The 25360-nt window shown below is 35.5% G+C and overlaps 1 protein-coding gene across 1 annotated transcript in view; it reads right to left on the bottom strand.

The window, feature by feature from the left end:
- Agbl4 (AGBL carboxypeptidase 4) overlaps positions 1 to 25360 on the bottom strand; it is a 1251089-nt gene that overhangs the window by 1041046 nt on the left and 184683 nt on the right. Inside the window, exon 3 of the mRNA XM_052175823.1 lies at positions 13049 to 13173. Coding sequence (XP_052031783.1) covers positions 13049 to 13173 — 125 coding nt within the window. The remainder of the gene's footprint in view (positions 1 to 13048; positions 13174 to 25360) is intronic.

Below are 25360 nucleotides of genomic sequence, written 5' to 3'. Positions count from 1 at the left end.
ATTAGAGATGAAATGAAGTCAACAAGGAGGAAGAAAATAAGGTTGCATTTTATCATATATTTAAAATGTACAATTAACATTGATTTGCCTTAAAATTCCATTTATATCACCAAAGAAGAATGAAAAGAGTATATATTTTGCAGTCAGCATGTATAGCACCTATGACTTGAAAAAAATAAATTATTTCACTTAAGACACTGATAAAAAAAATCTTTGAACATCACAGCAAATAAGCATAGAACTGTAAGTCACCAAGAAAATGCAAATGAACTGTATGGTGAGATATAGTTAAAATATCAAAATGGCAGAGGTTCAAAATACAGACATCGCCAAGAGCTGACAGAGCTGTGCAACAAGGGGACACTTGCCTTCACTGCTGAAGGAAATAAAAACCGATAAAGTCATTTGCAAACAGTTCATAAATTATTTTAAAGTTCAATAGTCACTTACCATATAACCAAGTAATCTTGCTGCCAAGTATTTAGCTTAGTGAAATAAACCTTATATTCATGAACACAACAAACAGTACACAAATATTTATAGCATATCAATTAACATCTGTCGAATAGAAACATCTGTGACAAGACTTAATTAAACTGTAGGACTTTCTACTTTAGAAAAATAACTTAATTTTTACTTGTTACTACTTATTCTTCATTCTAATAATAGAATATGATTTGCTCCAGAACAAAAAGGCCTTTTTTGCCCTCTTTAATGCTGAATTCTGAGCACCTAGCAGGAACAATAAATATTTACTGAGTACAAATTATATAAAAATAACAATTTGAGCATTTTTTGACTGTAAGTACAGGAGAAAACTGCAGTCACCATGTGCACATACAGGCCCCTAGTTGGTCATGACTCTCAATCAGCTGTGTGATGAATCAAGCGAACAGCAGAGAACCTGCTGTGTATTGTGGTGCTAAACCACAACATTCATGTGGCAGGAGAAATAGTGGATGCTTTCACTTTAAGGTGTCTTCGACTTAGACTAAAACTGGGACAGAGCCTTATCACAAGTCAAGGAGTATCTGTATTATGTGAGGTGGATAGAAAACCAAAAACATAAAGAGGGTAATAACATACAGCAAAACAGACTGAAAACAAGAGTAAAGAAATGATAATGTTTGCTATCATTTATATGCATAACTGCAAAGTATCCATTATGATTAAAGTCTTTTGTTCTGTTTATTCAGAAAAATTAGCTTCTTTGTTTAACACACACACACACAAAGACTCTAATATAATTTACTCAAGATAACACAGTAAATAATCTGATTACAGAGTCTGAGTTTAATCTAAACAGAAGAATATTTAAAAAGTCATTTCAGGAAGGAAAGAGCACAATGCAGGGAGATAGCAAAAATGGTCTCTGTTAGAGACTGGTAAGGAGTTCAAGAAGTACTTAAAGCAAACAGACTAGGTAGGAATCAGACAAGTAAAAATACCATATACCAGAATATACCATATACCATATATACCATATACCATATATACCATATAACAGAAGAAGCTTGACCTTCTCCTTAAGACCAGAGCAAGATATTTGAGAGCTGCACCAGTTGAATAGCAGGGTCAGATTTGAACTCTAGGTGAATACTCCAGGTGTGGTCTGAAAGAGATACTTAAATAACAAGATTCTTGGCATAAGATGCTGGAAAGAACCCAGGTATCCCTCAACAGAAGAGTGGATGCAAAAAATGTGGTATATCTACACAATGGAGTACTATTCAGCCATTAGAAACAATGAATTCATGAAATTCTTAGGCAAATGGATGGAGCTAGAGAACATCATACTAAGTGAGGTAACCCAGACTCAAAAGGTGAATCATGGTATGCACTCACTAATAAGTGGATATTAACCTAGAAAACTGGAATACCCAAAACATAATCCACACATCAAATGAGGTACAAGAAGAAAGGAGGAGTGGCCCCTGGTTCTGGAAAGACTCAGTGAAACAGTATTTGGCAAAACCAGAACGGGGAAGTGGGAAGGGGTGGGTGGGAGGACAGGGGAAGAGAAGGGGGCTTACGGGACTTTCAGGGAGTGGGGGGGCTAGAAAAGGGAAATCATTTGAAATGTAAATAAATTATATCGAATAAAAAAAAAGATTCTTGGCATAGCATCAGCTTAGAACACAACTGCCACAGTCTAGGAAAACAATTAATATAACAATGGCAAAAGAGCAACAGAAAATTAAAGAAGGAATTCTAAAGCAGGCCATACTCTATTTTATAATCTGTAAAGATTTATAATATGCTATTATAACTTATAACTAAAGTCATACTTCCTAATCTAAGTGTCATCTGGTTATATAATTTATAGATGAAGTCAACAATAGAGAGCCTCTCAGAATTGTTGGAAAAAGATCAAGTATGTGTGATTTAACACAGTGTTGTCTCAGCATTAATGATACATGCTTTACAGTCACAATTAACTATCATCAGTATCTTTGTATATAAATACACATAGGAAGAATTTCAGAAAACCTGTACATTTTGATATTAATGACTAGATAAACAGTAGTAATATTCACTGCAATAGGAAATAAAGAGCTAATTTTATAGGAGTTCTTTTTTAAACAAGTAGCATAAGATAACCTATATAGTCCATGAGAGTTTAAATTAGAGATAATGCTAGAAACACAAAAAAGAGAAACAATATATATGGTGTGGAATACACAGAATTAAAAGGGAAAATCCTGCGGAGGAGAATCACAAGAGAAGAGATGAGAACACCAAGGAAACAGTTCCTAACAGTGAAATAGCCACAGTGTCGAGTGCAAGATAATTAAGAAAGTGGGTCACTGTGCCAGCTATGTATAACAACATCAAATGATCTATACAATAGCAAAAAGCCAATTAACAAACACTGTAAAGTTAAATGCCGGCTGTTTCCTTAAGACACCCTCATTTAACATTATAATGATAGTATGTGTCTAAAATATCATGGGGAAGCATGAAAACATTATGAACACGGTAATGCATTTTTATGTGTAGCATACACACAGAGAGAAACTAATCCTATACATAGTTCCTAGTTTTATTAACAGTTTCAAGAAACTAAAATTTAATTTAGCAAAACAATTTAAGACAACTCAAAAGAATTAAAATATATTCCTGTATGCTTCACCTATGTTGAAACTGAAGTAATACAGTTGACATGGAAATTCTGCAAGCTTTGTGATCTGCTATCTTAACCTCTCTCTCTCTCTCTTTTCTTTTTTTTTTTTTTCAGTGTTTCCCTGTAAAATCTTGGCTGTCCTGGAATTCACTCAGAAGACTAGGCTAGCCTTGAACTCACAGATTTACCTGTTTGTACCTCCTGAGTGCTGGGACTTACAGTAATCCCTATCTTCTGAATGTTCGCTCAAACAGAAACTTTTTGCTTCATGAAGCATAGCTTATAGTCGATCAAAACCTTTAGCTAAATACAATAACAACAAATAGTTACTATATATGCTGCAAATTTATTCAAAAAGAAGGATTTTTTAAATTTGAAATTCTGAAATGTGTCTACAGAAAAGACTTCCTGAATAGAACACAGATACAGCACAGTCTCTAAGAACAATTGATGCATGGAACCTAATGAAACTGAAAGGCTTCTGTACAACAAAGACACATTCATTTGAACAAAGCAACTGAAGAATGGGAAAAGGGACTTTTTTTTAACCAACTACACATATACTAGATGGCAAATATCAAAAGTATATAAAGAACTAAAAAAAAACTGGACATAAAATAATTTAAAGATTAGGTACAGATCTAAGTAGAGGGTTCTCAAAAGATGAAACAGAAATGTCTGAAAAGCATGTAATAAAATGTTCAACATCTTAGTCATCAGGGAAATGCAAATCAAAACTACTTTAAGATTTCACCTTACACCAGTCATAATGGCCAAGTTCAATAAAATAAATGACAGCTCATTCTGACAAGAATGCCGGGATCAACAGAAACACTTATCCATCAGAGGTATGTGTGCAAACTTATACAGTCACTATGGAAATCAGTGTGGTGGTTCCTCATATACCAGAGACCCAGCTATAGCACTCTTAAGCATAAATCGTGATATTTATCTTACTTCAGAGACACTTGTTCATCCATTTTCATTGTTTTTCTGGTCATAAAAGCCAGAAATTAGAAACAGTCTAGATATCCATGAACAGACAAATGGATAAAGGGAATGTGGTACTATGCAATATTACTTATCATCTGTTTAAAAAAAATCATGAAATTCACAAGTATATGGATGGAGCTAGAAAAGAAAACCTTATCCTATATTAAATAGCATTAGAATGGTTAAGAAACACTAGAAAACCTAAAGACCATTTAAGAGGTCATTTGGAAATGTAATACAGCTTCTCTGTAGCTATGACAAATACTCAGAGAGACAAAGCCCTACCAGTGGCAGAAACACCTTAATCAAGTTGTTGGCAAAAGGGCCCCAAGGGAAATCCCCAAACAAACAAGGCTATTGCCAAGGCTATTGGCTGCTCTCTATAAACTAATGATAGGGCCCTATTGTTGTTTTTCACAATTTAAACTTCCAATTTGTTGTGATATTTAAGGCTTTAATACACCTATGAAAATTTTAAAATGTAAGTATTTTGATATATTTGTATGTATGTATATATATATATATATATATATATATATATCCTGCTAATTCTCCTATATATAAGTTATTGTCATAATGTAACTCATATAAAATAACTTTATTTCTGATTTCTCTACTGTTCATTTATTTAGACTGCCTCTCTCCTCTTATGTCATGTTGTGATGATTTTACATTTCTACTGCTATTTTTAAAATGGTTAATTAAAATACCAGTTCCATTAGAAAACATAAAATTCATTGGTTTTCTTTCAATTTGGCTGGAACATTTTTGATGTTTTATTTTTATACATTAATTTTTGGATTCATTTGTAAAATTCCCCTAAAACATGGAAGAGGAAAATTCTTATTGGTGTTATTTTGAAATAACATGTAAATTTTAAGAGATCATTATATTGAGATTTTTATGAAGACAGCTTTAAATCTCAACCCATAGCGCATTCCTCCAAAGCATCTCATTATTGATACTAACTTTCTTATCTTATCCCTCTTCACTTCTCAATGAATGCTGCACAAGTGTCATTATAATCTGGCAAGTATATATTTAAGTCAGTTATTCCAACAAACTGGTCACCAACATCCTTTCTCTCCAGGAAAGCTCTCCTTCACTTTACTCTGGCTAGCAATTCTCATGTGTATACTTTACACTTGAATAATATTAACAATAACTAGAATAATTGTAATTCCTTCAGGTTTGCCTTTCAGCAATTTACTAAATTTAATATTCTATCTTCACAACTCTCCTTTAACTCCATCACAATTCCTAACAAAGTCAAGTTTAAGGTTATGTTTGTTGTCTAATAGTAATTCCTGGAGTTTACTTTTAATTCCAAAATTGGCCAATTTGAGATTATATGGTCATCCAAGTGAGCAATATCCAATTAACTTTTTTATTGTAATTTCTAAACTATGCAACTGCCACCCATTTAACATATACTCTCCCTTGGGATATATCATCTTGTATGTATCCTGATCTGTCTTCATGCTCCTTTTACTTTGTGGTACATATTGTTAAAACTGAATTCATGACATGTTCTCAGCCAAATAGAGAATCTGCTAGTAAATTTATCTTTCCCTTATATAATATTAACAAACAGTTGTTTTTAGACATTGTCACCAGCAACTCACAACTGAACCCGAGACAAGTACAGTAAGTAAGCTGCATGATCTCCAAGATTTTCACTCTGAACACATCCTAATCCTGTAGTAAAGGACTGAACCCACCCAAATATTATGGCCTGCATGCTTCCCAGGAGGTCCTCAGTGGCAAGGACACAGAGCTCCACCTTCCTCTTTGAGTCTCTCAGGAGGTTCATAGTAACCAAAGGCACAGGAGGTCCATAGTAACCAGGGACTCAGGAGGCCCGCTCTAACCAGAAACAACACTGCCTGCCTCTAAGGAGATGAGCCCTAACTCAGGTCACATACCTACCTCCAAGGAGACAGGTCCCAGGCAGAGACATCCAGGATAGTTAATACTAGTGAGAACCAGATGACCAGAGGCAAGTACAAGATCTTAAGCAACAGAACCCAATGAAATTTGGCATCATCAGAACCCAGTTCTCCCACCATCGAAAGTCTTGGCTACCATAAAGCACATGAACAATGGAATAATGAAGTTAAGCCTTTAAGTAGAATATAAAGAATTCCCTTGAAGAAATACAAGAAAACACAGATAAACATGTCAAAGCCCTGAAAGAAGAAATAAATTCCTTAAAGAAATACGTGAAACTACAATCAAAACAGTCCAAGAATTAAAAATGGAAATGGAAACAATAAAGGAAACATGAAGGGAAGGAACCCTGGAGATGGTCAACTTAGGAAAGGGATCAGGAGCTACAGATATAAGCATACCAACAGAATACATAAGACAGGAGAAATTAAGCACAGAAGACACCATAGAAAAGATTGACACACAGGTCAAAGAAAATACAAAGCATAAAAAAGCTCCTAATCTAAAATATCCAGGAATATCTGCACACAATGAAAAGATCAAACCTAAGAATAAAAGGAATAGCAGCTGATGAAGAATCCCAGCTTGAAGGTCCAGAAAATATCTTCAACAAAAACAGAAGAAAATTTCCCTAACCTAAAGAAAGGGATGGCCACGAATGTACAAGAAGCCTACAGAACACCAAATAGATTGGGCCAGAAAAGAGAATCCTCTTGTTATATAATAATCAAAGCACTAAATGCACAGAAAAAAGAAAGGATATTAAAACCTGTTAGGGAAAAAATCAAGTAACATATAAAGGAAGACCTACCAGAATTAGGTCTACCTGGTCTGGCATCAGTGGGAGAAGATGCTCTTAATCCTGGAGAGATTTGAGGCACCAGGGAAGGAGAAGGTCTGGTAGGATGAATGGTACCCTCTTGGAGGCAAGGGGGAGGAGGAATGGGATGAGGAATGGTAGGAGGGGAATAACTGAAATATAAATAAATAAAATATAATACAAATATTAAAAAATAAAGAAAGTACCATTACAAGATATGGTTGAAAAAATAGAACTTAGAAGAACATGGAATGAATTTAAGACGGTAAAGCTAGAATTACAGAACAGAATATTAGAATAGAAAGGCTGGCAAAGAAAAAATGTTCCATAAATCTGTAGAGGATCACACTGGGCCAGTAGGCTATAAGAAAAAACCGTGCACACATATGATAACACGCTATTGAAATTAGGAAAGATCATTTACAAGAAAGTTACTGAAAAGAAATAACACAGTCCTAAAGTAGAGAGTATTATAGGTCTGCCTTTACAACACTTAAAGCCACCCCGTGGCTATGATGAAATAGCTCCTTCTATACACACCCAGTTACTAAGATCAACAAGCTGAAATAGAATATAATATAGATAAATTGGAAAATGGGCACCCAAAATTGAAGCTCCCTATGAAAGACTTGAGTGAATAGCTTCACTCTGAGGCATGCCCTGATTTTCAAGATACAGGGTTTTGAGATAATTCAAGCTATGATCAGAGCAGCACTGATGATCAGAATATTAGAGACTTCCAATGAGTCATGTCTGCACAGTAGAACCCATCACTCCAGTATGCCTTCCTTAGCAAAGCTGGAAAGTAAAACCCAAAGAGCAATCAGTTCTACATGTATTACAAATCAATATTTAATGAGAAGAAAATAATTTTATATCGTAGCCACTCAAGTAACTGGGACTATAGTTAAAAGCTGCCACATCCGTCTTATTTAAATGAAGTCACATCAAGTCTTATTATTATTCTTTTTTTGTATCTAGAAAAAACTTTGGGCATGCCCAGATAAAACAGGTTTGATAAGTAGAGGAAAACGAACAACAACAACAACAACAAAAAAAAAAAAAAAAAAAGCAGATGCGTTCCATTCTACAAGGTTGTTACTAGAAAGCAATTAATTGTTTATGACTAGAGGTCTGAGAGACTTTGTCATAAACTATTTATCTGAGTGAGGACTTGAAGTGAAGAAAATAATTCTAGATGTATGGCTTCTTGAGTAGAAAAGCCAATTCCAATCAAGAAGTATAAAGAAAGACACCTCATTCCATACAGATAGGAAAACAAAATAGAATAGAATAGATTTTAGAATAGAATAGATTTTAAACAACACGAATTGGTTCTCTAAGAAACACATAGCCTTGGTCCAATGGCTTCCCTTCAGGGAAATTTTCCAAAAGATGTCATTTGAATAATATTTCCTGTATTAAGATGTTTTCAACAATACTGTTTGCAATAATACAAGTAAACAAAAATCTTTGTATTCAAGATCAAGGAATCAGTCTTCTGGTAAACAGTTATTTGCTATGTTTGCAAAATTTTAATGGAATAAAGTTAACTGCAATGATGCTTAGGTTCTTAAAAGCAATATATTAACATATATGTACAACACAAATCAACTATAATCCAAGCTAAGCATAGAGAATGTAACCAACTTAATATTATTTACTTCAAACTAGGGAAAATGATAGGTCTGTGTTTCATTTTCTGCTTCTAAAAATTATCTATATATTCCATGTTTATTACATTCAGCATTGGCTGCTTTTGTAATCAGGAAAGGAAAAGATAAATTTAGGATATAAAAAAAATATGACGTGAATGATAACAGCTTAAATAGCCCAGTGATGTCGTTTCAATTTTTCTTATTGGCTAAAATTTTAGTGTTCTGCTGCATCAATAATGCATTTCTACATAAGAATATTTAATATCAGTTTTTGAGAGAGAAAAATTACTTTTTCATAAAGGTACCAGGACATTTAGTTTCTATCAACTCTTTCAAATGTACTATTTAACAACTACTTTTGCAGGGCTAAAATATCAGTCCTGTGATACAGAAGTGCATGTTCCGAGCTTTTATCTCTTCCTCAAAACATCAAAGAAAATTACCCCAGAGCTAGCCTGCATGTACAGTACATTTGATTCTTTGATTTTTAAAATTCATTTAATGGAGTCTGCCTGTGATGACTAATATTTTCTCGTCTGCTAGTACCAAACACCAAATAAGGTTCTTGAGATTACATTCGTGCAGCTCCCATTTTAACGGAAATTGGAGAGATATGGAAAGAGATTATAAGAAGAGATATTATAAAAGCAGATCTCACAAGTCAAACTTAATAGCAAAACCATTCTCTTTCATGTAAGCAACCATGAAAACAAATATCCTGTGAGCTAGGGATATACACTATATCTGTCTAGTAGATCTTTTTGCCTTCTTGACACAGATTTCCATAACTTCATAATGTGGTTAGAGTTGATGAGACAGTGGCCAGGGAAAGATAATGAGTAAATGAAGCATCAGGCTCAGAAAACTAGATGAACACACCTAAGGCTTCAGATTGTTACAAGCATATGATAGTATTGTTTAGGTAGTTAGAACTCAGAGAGGCAAATTAAATATCAGCTATGACAAGTTTAAAATAAGTATTCATAAACATACCCAATTCTCTTATCAAAAGAACCCCCTAGAACACATCTATGATACTCTATTATTGAATTCCTAGAAAAATTGCCACACTATGGTTCTGACATTTGATTTCAAAGAATAAAATGGACATCCTATATGCAAATTAGATCAAACAAAAATATTCAAAATGCATGAGGAACTTTTCCAATGGTCTGTGCCAGGTAGCACAACTGAAGGAATTGATTTCCTCAAATTTCAAATAAGCATATTCCTGCTCCTTTACTAATTTATATAAGTGATATACAGACAACATTCATGGAGACTGAAGTGAATAAGAAACATGGGCTAGTCCTAATTTGGCCCAACATTAAAGAAACAGTCTAAGTACAGGATCTAGGTCTTTATTTAACAATAAAATAAAAAATAATCAGTCCCTTTTCTAGCAGTTCATGGCTTCTTAGACACAACAGGCAAGCTGAAGAATATAAACTATGAGCATGGGGTCTCCAATGGAGGAGATAGAGAAAGGACTGAAGGAGGTGAAGGGGTTTGCAAGCCCATAGGAAGAACAACATTATCGACTAACCAGACCTCCCAGAGCTGCAGGGACTAAACCATGAACCAAAGAGTACACATGGAGGGACCCATGGCTCTAGCCAAACATGTAGCAGAGGATGGCCTTGTTGGGTATCAATGGGAGGAGAGGCCCTTGGTCCTGTTAAGGCTCAATGACAGGGTAGGGAGGGAGGAATGGGTGGGTAGATGGGGGAGGACTCTTATAGAAGCAGGGGGAGGGGGAGGGGATAGGGGTTTCCAGAGGGGAAACCAGGAAAGTGGATACCATTTGAAATGTAAATAAATAAAATATCCAATAAAAAAATTAAAAATAAGAAAAAAAATCAGAAGCTCTGAGGTACAGCTTGCTCAGAAGTGGAGTGTTTGTACAGTGCACACACACTGAGTCTGATTCTCAGCCCTATAAAAAGTCTACCATAGGAAATATAAAATCTGAAATGCTCTTTAAAAATGACAAATATGTATAAAAGTTACCAAATATTTACAGATACCGTCTCAGTCTCACTAAGAAAAGACACAAGCTATTACTGTTACTAATCTACAATACTTGCTTGATAAATTATGCAAAAAAATGAAATTTATAAAAATGATAGTTAATAAAACATGCATTGAAAAGTCCTTTCCGATGAATGAAAAACGATTAATTTAAAGCATATTTCCTCAACTAATCATCAGATAAAATGTATACTGAACAACAACTGAAGGGATTGTCACTGACTGCTACATAGTAACACCAAAAGAAAAACTCAAGTTCACTTTGCTTTTCTTTCTTTTCAGCTACACTGCCTTGTTTAGACACATATCTCCATCCTCACCTGCTCCTGCTCTTCCATTTGCACTGTATCCACCCAACAGTTTGAACTTCTTGGACAAAAAAATCAGATAAAAAAGAATATAAAGTATGTAAGATAGAAAGGTTGGTCCTTTTTATAGACATGAGTATCCTGACACATTTATAGGCATTTAAGAAAGTTTTCCTTCACTGGTATAAACTGTTTGTACAATAGTTGTTTACTTTTTAGAGGAGTCTATGCGACAAACATGACAAGCATAACTTACCAAGCTGAGTTAGCAACAGCAACAGAAAAAGAGGGTATATGGCTACTTCCTGATATAAAGTGATACTTGCAGGAAGCCAACAGAGATTTTGGAAAAGTATTTTGAAGATGACTGATTATCTTGTGGAATAATCCTAGGGTTAGGTGAGGCACTGTATGTGGCCAAAAGGAGAATGAATATGATATTGCCATGGAAACTGTCTAGAGACATGGTAATGTAAGATTAGGTGAAAGAAAGAAGCAAGGCCAAGACATAAAGTTGCCCGGGGTGTAGGTAGGGGTCTGTGTGTAAGCTTCAGTTCCTTGATCACCTCTCCATATGCTGAGACTCTGGCATGTCATATTTACCAGTATACAAATACCTTTCTACATTCAGTTCCCACCAGGTAGCCTCTAAAACTTCAAAAACTGTTGCATATTCCTCAGTACTGTATCTGTAGTATTCTAGAGAACTGTGACAATTAGTTGGAAAATGCTCTGTGCCTGTTTCTTCTGCTGAGGCTGAGAGGCCAAACCTATTCTATTTTGGGACTGGCCCCTATCTTTAAATAAATAAATAAATAAATAAATAAATAAATAAATAAATAAATACCTGAGAATTTGACCTGCAGCTGAAACCAAGCTGCACCCAAATACCCAGAACACCTCAGCTTGCCCTTGGAGTTACCCCCTAACTACTTCCTAGCAACAGTTAATCAAAGATTAATCTGATTGTTTCAGATGTACTCTCAGACCATTTGTGATTGCTCATCCTTGCTTCAGGACACCAACCTGTGGGCTTACAATTATCATTCTATTAGATACTTGCCAGGCTGGACATGCCCTCACGAAGGCTCATTTCCTATAATCCTGCTGAGGGTTCGGGCTGCTCTACCTTCCCATCCTTCTGTGTCAGTGTTAGGTTGGAGGAGAGCCCAAGCCTGAACTTGTAACAAAGAGATCCAAATGTGATTATATTGGAAACAGGCCCTTGGTGGTTCACAATCACTTCTTGGCACAAGGCTAGTATGCCGGGAACAGCAGAGTGTCAAGGAAGAGCCCAGGGGTACCTGAACTCCAGGCACTTCCAGGCCCAAAAACACGAGTCAAGCTGTAACTGAGAAGAAGAGAGAGATGCACACAGCCTTGACTGACTCAGAGAGAAACATAACAAGCTCCTCACTTTCTCCCTGGTATTGTAGAGAAGGACGATGTGAGGGAAGAAGAGGCCGTGCTTTTCATGGCCAGACTTCCATGGCTCACAAGGACCATAGGATCACTGAGCCTGGACACTCTGAGCACTCAGTTCATTTGTAGCTGTTTGAATGGAATAAAGTGGCAATATTTATTAGAATTGGACTTTGCTAAACAATTTTCAAAAGTTCAATGAACCACTGGCAGTTAGAAGGTAAACCTGAAGAAATCAAGATTAAAGCAGATTGATATATTCATAAAATTTAAACATGAACAAAAAAATGCAAAGTTTCCCAGAATCACTAAATAATGAAATTGCTTTGATTCCCAAGGACACACACTTTAGGGAAGATACTGTGTTGCAAGAGTTATGCAACCTTAAAAATATGAACATCCCACTGAATAAGAGAAGAGCTTTTTCTGAGATGGAGCCTATGAGAAATGTCTTTCTGAATCTTGACAGAGATGATGCAACAGCATTTTAAATACAGAAAGGTAGAGGCACTTCAGTGTTTCCTTATGATGTTCCACAAGGAAGCTTCACATACAAGGATTCAATCAGGAAACAACCCACTTTTTCTGAGATAAAAGTTTGCATTAATTCATTCCCATCAGGAAAAAAAAAGTCAGCCTTTTACCCGCTACTCACTGTCTCTGCTACAGCCAGAGTTTTCACAACAGAAAGCAAAACAGGTTCCTTCTCTAAGATCACAATGACAGCCCGCATTTACCTTACCTGTAATTCTTTCACATTTTCAACAGTAAAGTTGAACCAGACTCGGAAGCGAGGATTACAGGTGTCCGGCCTAATGAACAGATCATACTCAAAATCAGAGACTTGTTCAACCCGGCCGAGGTTACCTACAAAAAAACAAAAGAGAATTGTTTGAATAGAAATTCAGGCATCTCAACAATATTATGAGCTCTGATACTAGTCCTGATCTTTGTTTGACACTGTTTAGAATGTTTGGGCTAAACAGCCATGGTCTTTTTTTTTTTATCCTCTTTTTATTTTATTTTTTAATTAATTAATTTTTTTATTTTTTACACTCCATATTTTATTCCCCCCACCAATCGTCTACCGACTGTCCGACATCCCATACCTCCTCCCCAAGCCTCTGTCTCCATGTGGATGTCCCCGCCTCCCACCCTACCTGACTTCTAAACTCCCTGGGGCCTCCAGTCTCTTGAGTGTTAGGTGCATCATCTCTGAATGAACATAGACCCGGCAGTCCTCTACTGTATGTGTGTTGGGGGCATCACATCAGCTGTTGTATGCTGCCTATTTGGTGGTCCAGTGTGTGAGAGATCTCAGGGATCCAGATTAATTGAGACTGCTGGACTTCCTACAGGGTCACCCCACTGAAATCGTGGACAAGACAAGGATGCCCACTCTTGCCACAGCTATTCAATGTAGTACTCAAAGTGCTAGATAGAATAATAAAACAAGAAAAAGAGGTCAAGGGGATACAAATTGGCAATGAAGGAATAAAGGTATCACTATTTGCAGATGATATGATAGTATGCATAAGCATTACCAAAAATTCTATCAGAGAACTTTTCCAGCTGATAAACAACTTCAGCAAAGTGGCCAAATATGAAATTAATTTAAATAAATCAGTATCATTCCTTTAAACTAATGATAAACAGGCTGAGAAAGAAATTAGGGAAATAACTCCCTTCACAATAGCCACAAATAGCATAAAATATCTTGGGGTAACTCTAACTAAACAAGTGAAAGACCTGCATGACAATAACTTCAAGTCTCTCAAGAAAGAAATCAAAGATCTCAGAAAATGGAGAGATCTCCCATGCTCATGGATTGGCAAAATTAACATAGTAAAAATGGCTATTCTACCAAATGCAATCTATTGATTCAATGCAATCCCCATCAAAATCCCAACAAAATTCTTCAAAGACATGGAAAGAGCAATTCTCAACTCTTCTATCTTATCAGAAATATTTTCCACGTAAATCTTTAATTTTATCATAAAATGTTTTTACTTCCTTTTTCAATAAAAGAACATGCTTTTCAAAAAAAGTCATCTGGAAAGGCAAAAAACCCAAAATAGCGAAAATGATTTTTAACAATAAAAGAACTTCAGGGGGAATCACCATCCCTGACCTCAAGCTTTACTACAGAGCAATAATGATAAAAACTGCATGGTACTGGTACAGAGACAGACATGTTGATCAATAGAACAGAATTGAAGACCCAGAAATAAAATCACACACTTTCAGACACTTGATCTTTGACAAAGACGCCAAAAAAAAAAAAAAATACAATGGAAAAAAAAAAGCATCTTCAATAAATGGTACTGGTCTAACTGTCTGTCTGTACATAGAAAAATGAAAAGAGACCCATATTTGTCATCTTGCACAAAACTCAAGTCCAAGTAGATCAAGGACCTCAACATAAAACCAGATACACTGAATCTAATAGGAAAGAAATGGGAAAGAGCCTTGAACTCACTGGCATGGGGGAGAATGTCCTAAACAGAACTCCAATGGCTCATGCTCTAAGATCAAGAATTTATAAATGGGAACTCATGAAACAGGAAAGCTTCTATAAGGCAAATGACAGTCAATAATACAAATCAGCAACCTACAGATTGTGAAAATTATCTTTACTAACCCCACATCTGAAAGAGGGCTAATATCCAAAATATATAAAGAATTCAAGAAACTAATCACCAAGAAAACAAACAATCCAAACAAAAACTGTGGTATAGAACTAAACTGAGATTTCTCAACAGACATGGTCTTATCGCTAGGAACTCTGGGTGCAGTTTAAAGTAAGGAAGACTTTCAGATAATCCAGGTTGTAGTACAGGCATCTCTTCCTGGCCTTTATGGTCTAGACCCTTTGTGCAACAAGCAGGGTTGGATTATGAAGACTATATGTCCCAAAAAACTGAGGACTAAATCATATACTACAGTTTCCTAGTGAGAAAAAAATGAGGGTAGAATAAATCTTCTTCTAGTATATCCCAACAAACAGAGGTATAAATCATTTACTACAATTTCCTACTGAGAAAACAACAAGGGTAGAATAAATCTTCTTCTAGTATGTTGAACCTTGTTCAATTTCACAAAAGAGCTATATATGAACTAATCAAGGCCAAAGACTTGCCTATAATTTTCTTTCCATTGTTTTCATATTCCTCAAGAAGATTCTTATATACAAATGGTTCTTTAAATTTTTATCATTGAAATGTTTATTAAGACTTGCTTTTAAGACAGCATTTATTACATAATGACAATAAATATGAGGTCAAATGATTTAGTTTAGTTTTATATTTTCTGAGTGAACGTGGAAAATACATTTAAAAATTTCCAATTTTTTTATCAATATGTATTAGACTGGAAAGATGGCTCAGTGTGTAAAGATGTGTGGTACTGAGGCTAACAATGAGTTCAATACCAGGATCCACATATGTCTTGTCATACAACCACCAATTCACACATACCCAAAAAAATTTAAAATATAATAATATAAAAAATACAGGAAAATGAAGTATCAGTAGTTGTTTCTGCATTAAAGAAGAAAATGTGCAATTTAATTTTGAAGCAATTAAGAAATTATTTTTAGTAAAAAATTAATAATTCTAGATTTTAAGGTATGATATAGACTGCCTTGAAGGTTAAGTAAAATGATCAGTTTAAACCTCAGAACAAGAAGCTTGAAGCAATCTCACTAAAATCAGGGACTAGACAAGGCTGCTCTCTCTCTCTCTCTCTCTCTCTCTCTCTCTCTCTCTCTCTCTCTCTCTCTCTCTCTCTCTCTCTCTCTCTCTCCTCCATATTTATTCAATATAGTACTTGAAGTTCTAGCTAGAGAAAATAGACAACAAAAGGAGGTCAACGGGATAAAAATTGGAAAGGAAGAAGTCAAATTATCACTATTTGCAAATGATATGATAATATACTTAAGCGACCCAAAAAAACTCCACCAGAGAACTCCTACAGCTGATAAACAACTTCATCAAAGTGGCCAGATACAAAATTAACTCAAACAAATCAGTAGCCTTCCTATACTCAAAGGATAAACAGACTGAGAAAGAAATTAGGGAAATGACACCCTTCATAATAGTCACAAACAAGATAAAGTATCTTGGTTTGACTCTAACCAAACAAGTGAAAGATCTCTATGACAAGAACTCCAAGTCTCTGAAGAAAGAAATGAAAGAAGACCTCAGAAGATGGAAAGAAATCCCATTCTTGTGGATTGGCAGGATTAATATAGTAAAAATGGTCATCTTGCCAAAAGCAATATACAGATTCAATGCTATCCTCATCAAAATCCCAACTCAATTCTTCATAGAGTTAGAAAGAGCAATTCTCAAATTCATCTGGAATAACAAAAACCCCAGGATATCTAAAAATATTCTCAACAGTAAAAGAACTTCTTGGGGAATCAGTATCCCAGAGCTCAAGCAGTACTACAGAGCAATAGTGTTAAAAACTGCATGGTACTGGAACACTGACAGGCAGGTAGATCAATGGAATAGAATTGAAGATCCAGAAATTAACCCACACACCTATGGTCACTTGATATTTGACAAAGGAGCTAAAACCATCCAGTGGGGAAAAAAAGATAGGCTTTTTAACAATGGTGCTGGTTCAACTGGCAGCTAGCATGCAGAAGAATGCAAATCAATCCATTTTTACCTCTTTGTACTAATCTCAAGTCCAAGTGGATCAAGAACCTCCACATAAAACCAGACACATTGAAACTAATAGAAAAGAAACTGGAGAAGACCAATGAGCACATGGGCATAGGGGAAAATTCCATGGAGAGAACACCAATAGCTTATGCTCTAAGATCAAGAATTGACAAATGAGACCTCATAAAATTACAAAGTTTCTATAAGGCAAAGGACACTGTCAATAGAACAAAACATCAACCAACAAATTGGGAAAAGATCTTTACCAACCCTACATCAGACAGAAGACTAATATCCAATATATAGAAAGAACTGAAGAAGTTAGACAGCAGAGAGCCAAATAACTCTATTAAAAATGGGATACAGTGCTAAACAAACAATTTTGACCTGCGCAATATCAAATGGCTAAAAAGCGCCTAAAGAAATGTTCAACATCCTTAGTCATCAGGGAAAAGCATATCAAACAACCCTGAGATTTCACCTCACACCAGTCAGAATGGCTAACATCAAAAACTCAGGAGACAGCAGGGGCTGGTAAGGATGTGGAGAAAGAGGAACCCTCTTCCACTGCTGGTGGGATTGCAAGCTGGTACAACCACTCTGGAAGTCAGTCTGGCAGTTCCTCAGAAAACTTGGCTATCGATACTATCGAAGGACCCTGTTATACCACTCCTGGAATTCCCCAGCATGCAATAAGGACACATGATCAACTAAGTTCACAGCAGCCTTATTTATAATAGCCAGAAGCTTGAAAGAACCCAGATGTTAATCAATGAAATCAATAAATAGAGAAAATGTGGTATATTTACACAATGGAATACTACTCAGCTATTAAAAACAATGAATTCATGAAATTCTTAGGCAAATGGGTGGAACTGGAAAATATCATCCTAAGTGAGGGTAACGTAATAATAAAGAAACCACGCATGGTATGCACTCACTGATAAGTGGATATTAGCCCAGAAGCTTGGAATACCCAAGGCACAATTCATATATCAAATGATGCCCAAGAAGAAGGAAGAACAAAGTATGGTCCTTCTTAGAAGGGGGAATGAAATACCCACAGAAGGAGATACGGAGACAAAGTGTGGAGCAAAGACTGAGGTAAAGACCATCCAGAGACTACCCCAGCTAGGGATCCATCCCATATACAGCTACAAAACCCAGACAATATTTTCGATGCCCACAAGTACTTGCTGACTGGAGCTGGATATAGTTGTCACCTAGGAGGCTCTGCTATTGCATGACAAATACAGAGGGGGACACTCTCAGCCAGCTGTTGAACTGAGCACAGGGTCCCCAATGGGGGAGTTAGAGAAAGGACCCAAGGAGCTAACGGGTTTGCAGCGTCATAGGAGGAACAATAATCTGAGTCACCCAGTACTCCCAGAGGTCCCGGGGACAAAAACATCAACTAGATAATACACACAGTGTTACCCATGGTTCCAGATGCATAGGCAGCTGAGGATGGCCTTGATGGACATCAAAAGGAAAAGAGGCCCCTAGTCCTGGAAATGCTTGATGCAGCAGTATAGGGGAAGGCCAGGACAGGGAAGCAGGAGGGGGTTAATTGGAGAACAAGAGAATAAGGGTAGGGGAGATGGCTTATGGGACTTGGGGGGCAGGAACCAGGAAAGGGGAAATCATTTGAAATGCAAACAAAGAATATATCAAATAAAAAATACTTTGTTAAAAAAACACTCAGAACAACTTTCATGAATGAGGCACTGTTGCTATCTCATTTTACATACAAGAAAGACAGAATAAATAACTAAAACAACTCCAAACTTATATAATAAGTAACTTAATAGGAGTCACAAATGATTTGAATACAAATAACAAATCTCTAACCTCTACAAAACTCTACAGCTGTTTATAGAACAAACCTAGCATATGCAACACAGAAATATAAATGGGAAAAAAAGAAATATAAATGGTAGTATATTTTAAATCATTGTGCTTGATATACGCCATTACTAAAAAAGTTTTGGAAACTTCAAAATTTCATATTCTAAAAATTACATATTAATGTTCATTCCAATATTAAAGAAGAGCATATATTCCATTTGTTTTAACAGCTGGACAGAATATATCAATTTCAGAAAAAGAATTCTTTAAATTGTTACTATGTAGGGCTGGAGAGATGGTTCAGTGATTACAAGCACTGACTCAGCTCTTCCAGAGCTCCTGATTTCAATTTCCAGCAATCACATGGTGGCTTACAACCATCTGTAACAGAATCTGATGCCCTCTTCTGGTGTGTCTGAAGACAGAGAGAGTGTAGTCACATACATAAAATAAATAAATAATTCTCTTTAAAAAATGTGTAACTATGTACAGAGTTCTGAATAATAATGTAACAGGCTCTCCAGAAATGTGAATTTTCAAAATCTTTTTGTTTATATTACTAAATTTTCACCTTGACCCGATAATGATGAACCTAAAACCCCTAAGTACTTAGTGAGAATTTAAATTCATACTTTAAAGCATCAGAAAAAGACTTTGAAATGAAGACTTCTGACTATATTTTTCTTTCATTACACCATAACTATATATCTATTTTCCTAAAATACTTCAACTATGATTCATATTATGGTCTTATGAAAACATATTTGAAAATATAGTAGCAACATTTTATTTACTTAAATAAAAGACAAGGAAAAAGAAGGAAACAAAATCAAAACCATGATAGACAAATAGGAAAAAATAGGATACATATTTTAACCCCAAGTATATTTAATGGCTCAAATGAAAAAGGATTAAATATTCAAATTTATACCAAACAAGTCACACTATGCTAAGCATGATCCAGAATCATAATGAAAAATGCTATATATATTTATATGCAACAGAACATTAAGATTAAGTCAAATTTGTAAAGACAGTCTTAGATCATGCATGGTAGACTTTAAAATGATTACTAGAAATGAACAAGGATAATTCATGGTTTTAAAAAAGATTAAACCCTACTATTCACAATAGCCTCAAAAAGTAATATACTTTGGTAAAAACCTTAAAGAATTGAAAGACCTTTGCAATGAAAATTTTGAAACACTGAAGAAATAGATTGAGGAACACAGCGAAAATAGATCATCCATGCTCACTAGATCAGCATTATTAGCAATGGTGAAAAGAGATGTACTATAGAAAGGAATACACAGAGTCAATGCAAGCCTCCATCCAAAGGAAAGGCCTTTAACAAAATCTCACATTTCATAAAATCCCGAGAATCTAGGAATACAAGGGACATAGTTCAACATAATACAGGTAGTCCAAGCTTACAGCCAGTAAGATGATGAAAAACTCAAGGCATCGCCACTAAAATTAGGAACTGGATAATAATGTCCACTCTCTTTACTCCTGTTCAAAATAGTGCAAAATGTCCTAGCTAAAGCAGTAAGACACAAGGATAAAAGTAAGAAAGGAAACAATCAAAATACTTCTATTTGAAGATGATACAATTCTATATATGAAGATGTTAAGGCTCTATGTCAATTTTGTATCTTCCTACTTTACTCAACATGTTTATATGACCTGGGAGTTTTAACATAGAGCCTTAACATATAAACATATTAAACATAACAAAAAAAGAAAGGAAAAGAAATCAGGGAAACAATCCCATATACAATAGCATCAAAATTAAAAATCTGGAATAAATATAACCAAAGAAGTAAAAGCCTTGGACAATGAAAGCTTTAAAGCACAAAAAAAAAGAAACTAAAGATGATCCCAGAAGCTGGAAATTTGTCTCATGTACTGGTGAGATTGAAACAATGAAAATCACCATCCCACCCCCCAACCAAAAAAAAATCTACAGTTTCAATGAACACCATCAAAATTCCAATGCATCCAATTTATCACAGAGGTTGAAAACATAATCTCAAAACATAAATGCAGACACAAAAGAACCAGGATGCCAAATTAATCATTAACAATAAAAAAGTATAGCTGCCCATGATTGCAAGTCCTGCTATATAACTATTACAATAAAAACAATATGACACAGTCATAAAAATAGACACTTGAATAATGGAATAGAATGGAAAACACAAATATAAGCCTATGTTCCTAAAACTACCTAAATTTTGGCAAAATGGAAACCAAAACTACATACTGGAAAAAGGACAGCATTTTTTTAAATGGTGCTGGTAAAACTAAATAATTTCATTTAGAACAAAACTATATTCTTGTCTCTCACTCTACAGAAAACTAAATTCCAAATAGATCAAGGATGCCAACACAGGAATGATACCTTAAATCTGTTAGGAGGGGGTAAAAAAGAATAGTCTTCAACATACATGCACAGGGAAGGAATTTATTAACAGAACACATACAGCACATGCATTAAAACCAATAACTGACAAATGAGATCACATGAAACTAAAATCTTCTATGCTGCAAAAGACATCATTATTCTAGTGAAGAGATAGCCTACAAAATGGGGAAAGTATATACCAGCTATACATTTGACATATGGTTAATATCTAGAATATACAAAGAACACAAAAATGAAATCATCAAAAACAACCTAATTAAAAATTAGGGGATGGTACTAAAAATAGAATTCTAAAAAGAATGTAAAGGGGTGAAAAATATTCATAACTATTAACATACTTATCCATTGTTTAGTTGAATAAGACAGTACAAAGTGAAAATGTTTAAGAATCTTCATCCCAGTAGCAAACAAAGTAAATTTAATAAAGAAAGACCAAGGACAAAAAAGGGAAATGCAAATTAAAAATACTTTGAGTAAAAGTATTTGCATCTTACCCCAGTCAAAATGGCAGAGACTAAAACAACAAACAAGAACAAATACAAGTAAGGATGTGGGGAAATGAGACCCTCATTCACCTTTGTGAAAAATGCAAACTTAAGATGTCATAATAGAAATGTATGGAATTCTCAAAAAAGCCAAAAGTAGAAGTATCTATCATACGACTCAGCTCTACAGTTCTTTGTATGTCCAGAAGACTCAACCTTCTACTCCACGGGCACTTGCCAGGCCACACATTCTCTATTCACAATAATGAGGAGATGGAATCCATCTAATGGCCGTCTACTGATGAGCTAGATGATGATAATGTGGTACTATACACAACCCAAAACTACTCATTAGTAAGTGGCAATGAAATCATAAATTTTATGGGCAAATTCATAGAATTAGAATACCAAGTGAAGTCACATAGATCCAAAAAGACAAGGAACATGTTTTATCAATTTGTGGCTGCTAGCTCAACAGCCTACGCCAGAGACAGCCTGTTCCAGAGACATTTATTCAAACAAACTCATTGCTGTCCTGTTCATAGTAACCAGAAAGTGGAAACAATCTAAATGTCTTTCAAATGATAAATGGACAATGAAAACATATTCAATAAATTTCTAGCCAGCTGTAAAGAAAACTGAACCCATGAAAATTTGCAGGTAAACTAGAAAAGATCATATTGAATGAGTTTAACACCAAGATCTAGAAAGAAAAACACTATGTTCTCTCCCATATAAGGATAAGAGCTTTGAATCATAAGTTATTTAAAACTGAAGTACCCACCACGGTCAGGCAACTAGAAAATGACCACAGTGATGAGTATTTTTAGGGAACAGGGATACAAGGTAGATGGTATTAAGAGAGAAAGATAAATAGAAGAACAGCAATGGTCAATTAGGGTGAGAGACCTTAGCGTGAGGGCAAGGTAGAATAGGGAAGGAATAACATGAAAGAACTTTGAAAAAAGCCATCTGGAGACCTACTACTGTAGAAGCACAAGATCAAGCCAGCCAAAATCCCAGCATGATAAGGGAGGTGGGTGCTCATGAACTCCACTCCTGGTTAAGAAGCTATTGGCAAGTAATGGCTGACAGTGTGGGGGAATAGGTTTCCTTCATGGGCCTCCTATGTTCCAGCAGATATCCCTACTCTCATCAACTCATTAGCATTTTTGAAAGAGTAAATAAAGTTATATGGAAAAAGAAGAAGGGGGATGATAGTAAAGAATTAAGGGGAGGGAATGGGATGGGATAGATATAGTTACAAACAGTAATTTACATAAAAGTCTTAACAAACAAATACTATATAATCCTATGAGAATGAAATTAAAATTAATTCAGACTCAATATTGTATATCTCCAGACATATCAAAGCCAAATATAGTTAATTCATTTAATAACATGTCACAGGAACACTGGAGTCAAGATATGTGAAAAGTATTACACTGATATTGAACTGAATAAACTAACCTTAGCTTGAATTGTCAGGCTTTTGGAGTTTAACCTAAGTGCTAGTTAAACGTGAAGACTGAGTATTATTTTCATCTCAAGTATAAGAAAGCAGAAAGTTCATTACAGGAAAAAAAAAAAACAGAATAAAACACCAAGAAGGATAGGCAAGGGATGCTGCAAAATGAGGGTGAAAACTAAGATTAAGGTAAAGAAATTGGGAGAATCTATGAGATTATTTTAATGTAACATTTAATATTAAAACTTTTAAAAAATTTAGTGGTACTAATAATTTAAAATGGAAAACCCAAAACTTGGAGATAGAATAGCAATAATATATTTCAATATAATGAAATAGGTAAAAACAAAATCTAATAAAAACTTTTATAAATTAGTGAGAAGAAAGAGTTGAATCTACAGGTATTTGAAAAGGAAAAATTCTTCCAAACTGATGCTTTTATTAAAATCTTTGATTCATTTTCAATAGGAATAAAAGGTAAGCCAGCATTCGGGTTCTCAGGCTCTTAGAATCTTACTGCTCATCACCCCCTCTTGGGATTCTTCCCCAAGTCTTAGGAGTGTACTGTAGCTATATCTATGGTGCTGGATAGTCATTAACAATTGTCAAAACATAAATAGAAATTTTTAAAACTCCTTTTAGAATTTGAAGGGGAACGTTACTTGCCAGATTTGAACTATCAGAGACAAGTTTTCTAATAACCAAGTGAAATTTAGTCCTTACTAATTTTGAATTACAAGGCCCACAGAAGACCTGTAGAAAGCAGGGTTATAGGTAGAGAGCTTGGAAGTCAAGGCTGTCCTTTGAAATATTTCTGGTAAATAGCCTCAAGAGAGTCAGAAAGAAAGTGAATGAAAATTCTAGGAAAGGAGTATATGTTATCATTCTTATTTTGAAGAAGTTTTATGTTCATAATTCTGTACATTTCATGAAATTCTTAGGCAAATGGATGGAACTAGAAAGTGTCATCCTGAGTGAGTTACCCCAATCACAAAAGAACACACATGGTATGCACTCAACTGATAACTGGATGTTAGTCCAAAAGCTCAAAATAAACAAGTTACAATTCACAAACCACAGGAAGCTCAAGAAGGAGGACTGAAGTGGCAGTGCTTTGGTTCCGCTGAAAAAGGCAACAAAATGCTCAGGGGAGCAATGTTGGACAAAGTGTGAAGCAGAGACTGAAGAAAAGGCCGCCCAGAGACGGCCCTACTGGGATTCATCCTATAAACAGTCACCAAAGCCCGACCCTCTTTTGGACAACAAGAAGTGCATACCTAAAGGAGCATGTCATGGTTGTCTCTGGAAGGGCCCTGCCAGAGCCTTACACATACAGAGGCAGAAGCTAGCAGCCAACTATTGGACTGAGCGTGGGGTCCGCAATAGAGGAGATGGAGGGCTGACTGGAGGAACTGAAAGGGTTTACAGCCCCATGGGAAGAACAACAATGTCAACCACCCAGATGCCCCAGGAATCCCAGGGACTAAACCATCAACTAAGGGGTACACATGGTTCCAGTCAAAAGTGTGGCAGAGAAATGCCTTGTTGAGCATCAGTGGGAGGAGAGGTCCTTGGTCCTGTGAAGGCTCAATAGATGCCCCAACAAAGGGAAATCAAGGGTGGGAGTGGGTCAGGTGGAGGAGCATATACTTGGAGGCAGGGGGTGGGAGGAGGGATTGGGAGTTTTCAGGGAAGGGGGAAAACAGGAAAGGTTTTAGCATTTGAAACATAAATGAAGATTATATTTGATAAAAAAGTGAAAAAAAATTCCATAACTTCAAATAAACTTCACTCCATATGAAACCTAAAATGGTTGATTCTTTCAGTAACATACTTCCTTGGCATTGAGATACAGAGACATCTGGTATTGTAACTCCCGAAGTGCATACTTGTTTCCATTTCTACAGAAATTGATGCTCTAAGTAAACTAACAAAGTGATTTCCTTGAAGTATATACTGAGTGATAATAGTCAATTAACACTGAATACAGGATGAATAATTGATGTTCTAGAACTAATTATGCAATGACTAAAATTAAGAGATGCAGGGTAAATGTCATTTTAAAATAAAGACCTGTTGCAGGAAATCAGAGCCCGCTATATGGATATAATAGAAGTATCTATGTTATGCCTAAAAGACTGCAGTTTGCCAT

Source organism: Apodemus sylvaticus, chromosome 3, assembly GCF_947179515.1.
Source record: "Apodemus sylvaticus chromosome 3, mApoSyl1.1, whole genome shotgun sequence".
NCBI lineage: Eukaryota > Metazoa > Chordata > Mammalia > Rodentia > Muridae > Apodemus > Apodemus sylvaticus.
This window is presented reverse-complemented; position numbering and strand designations above follow the sequence as displayed.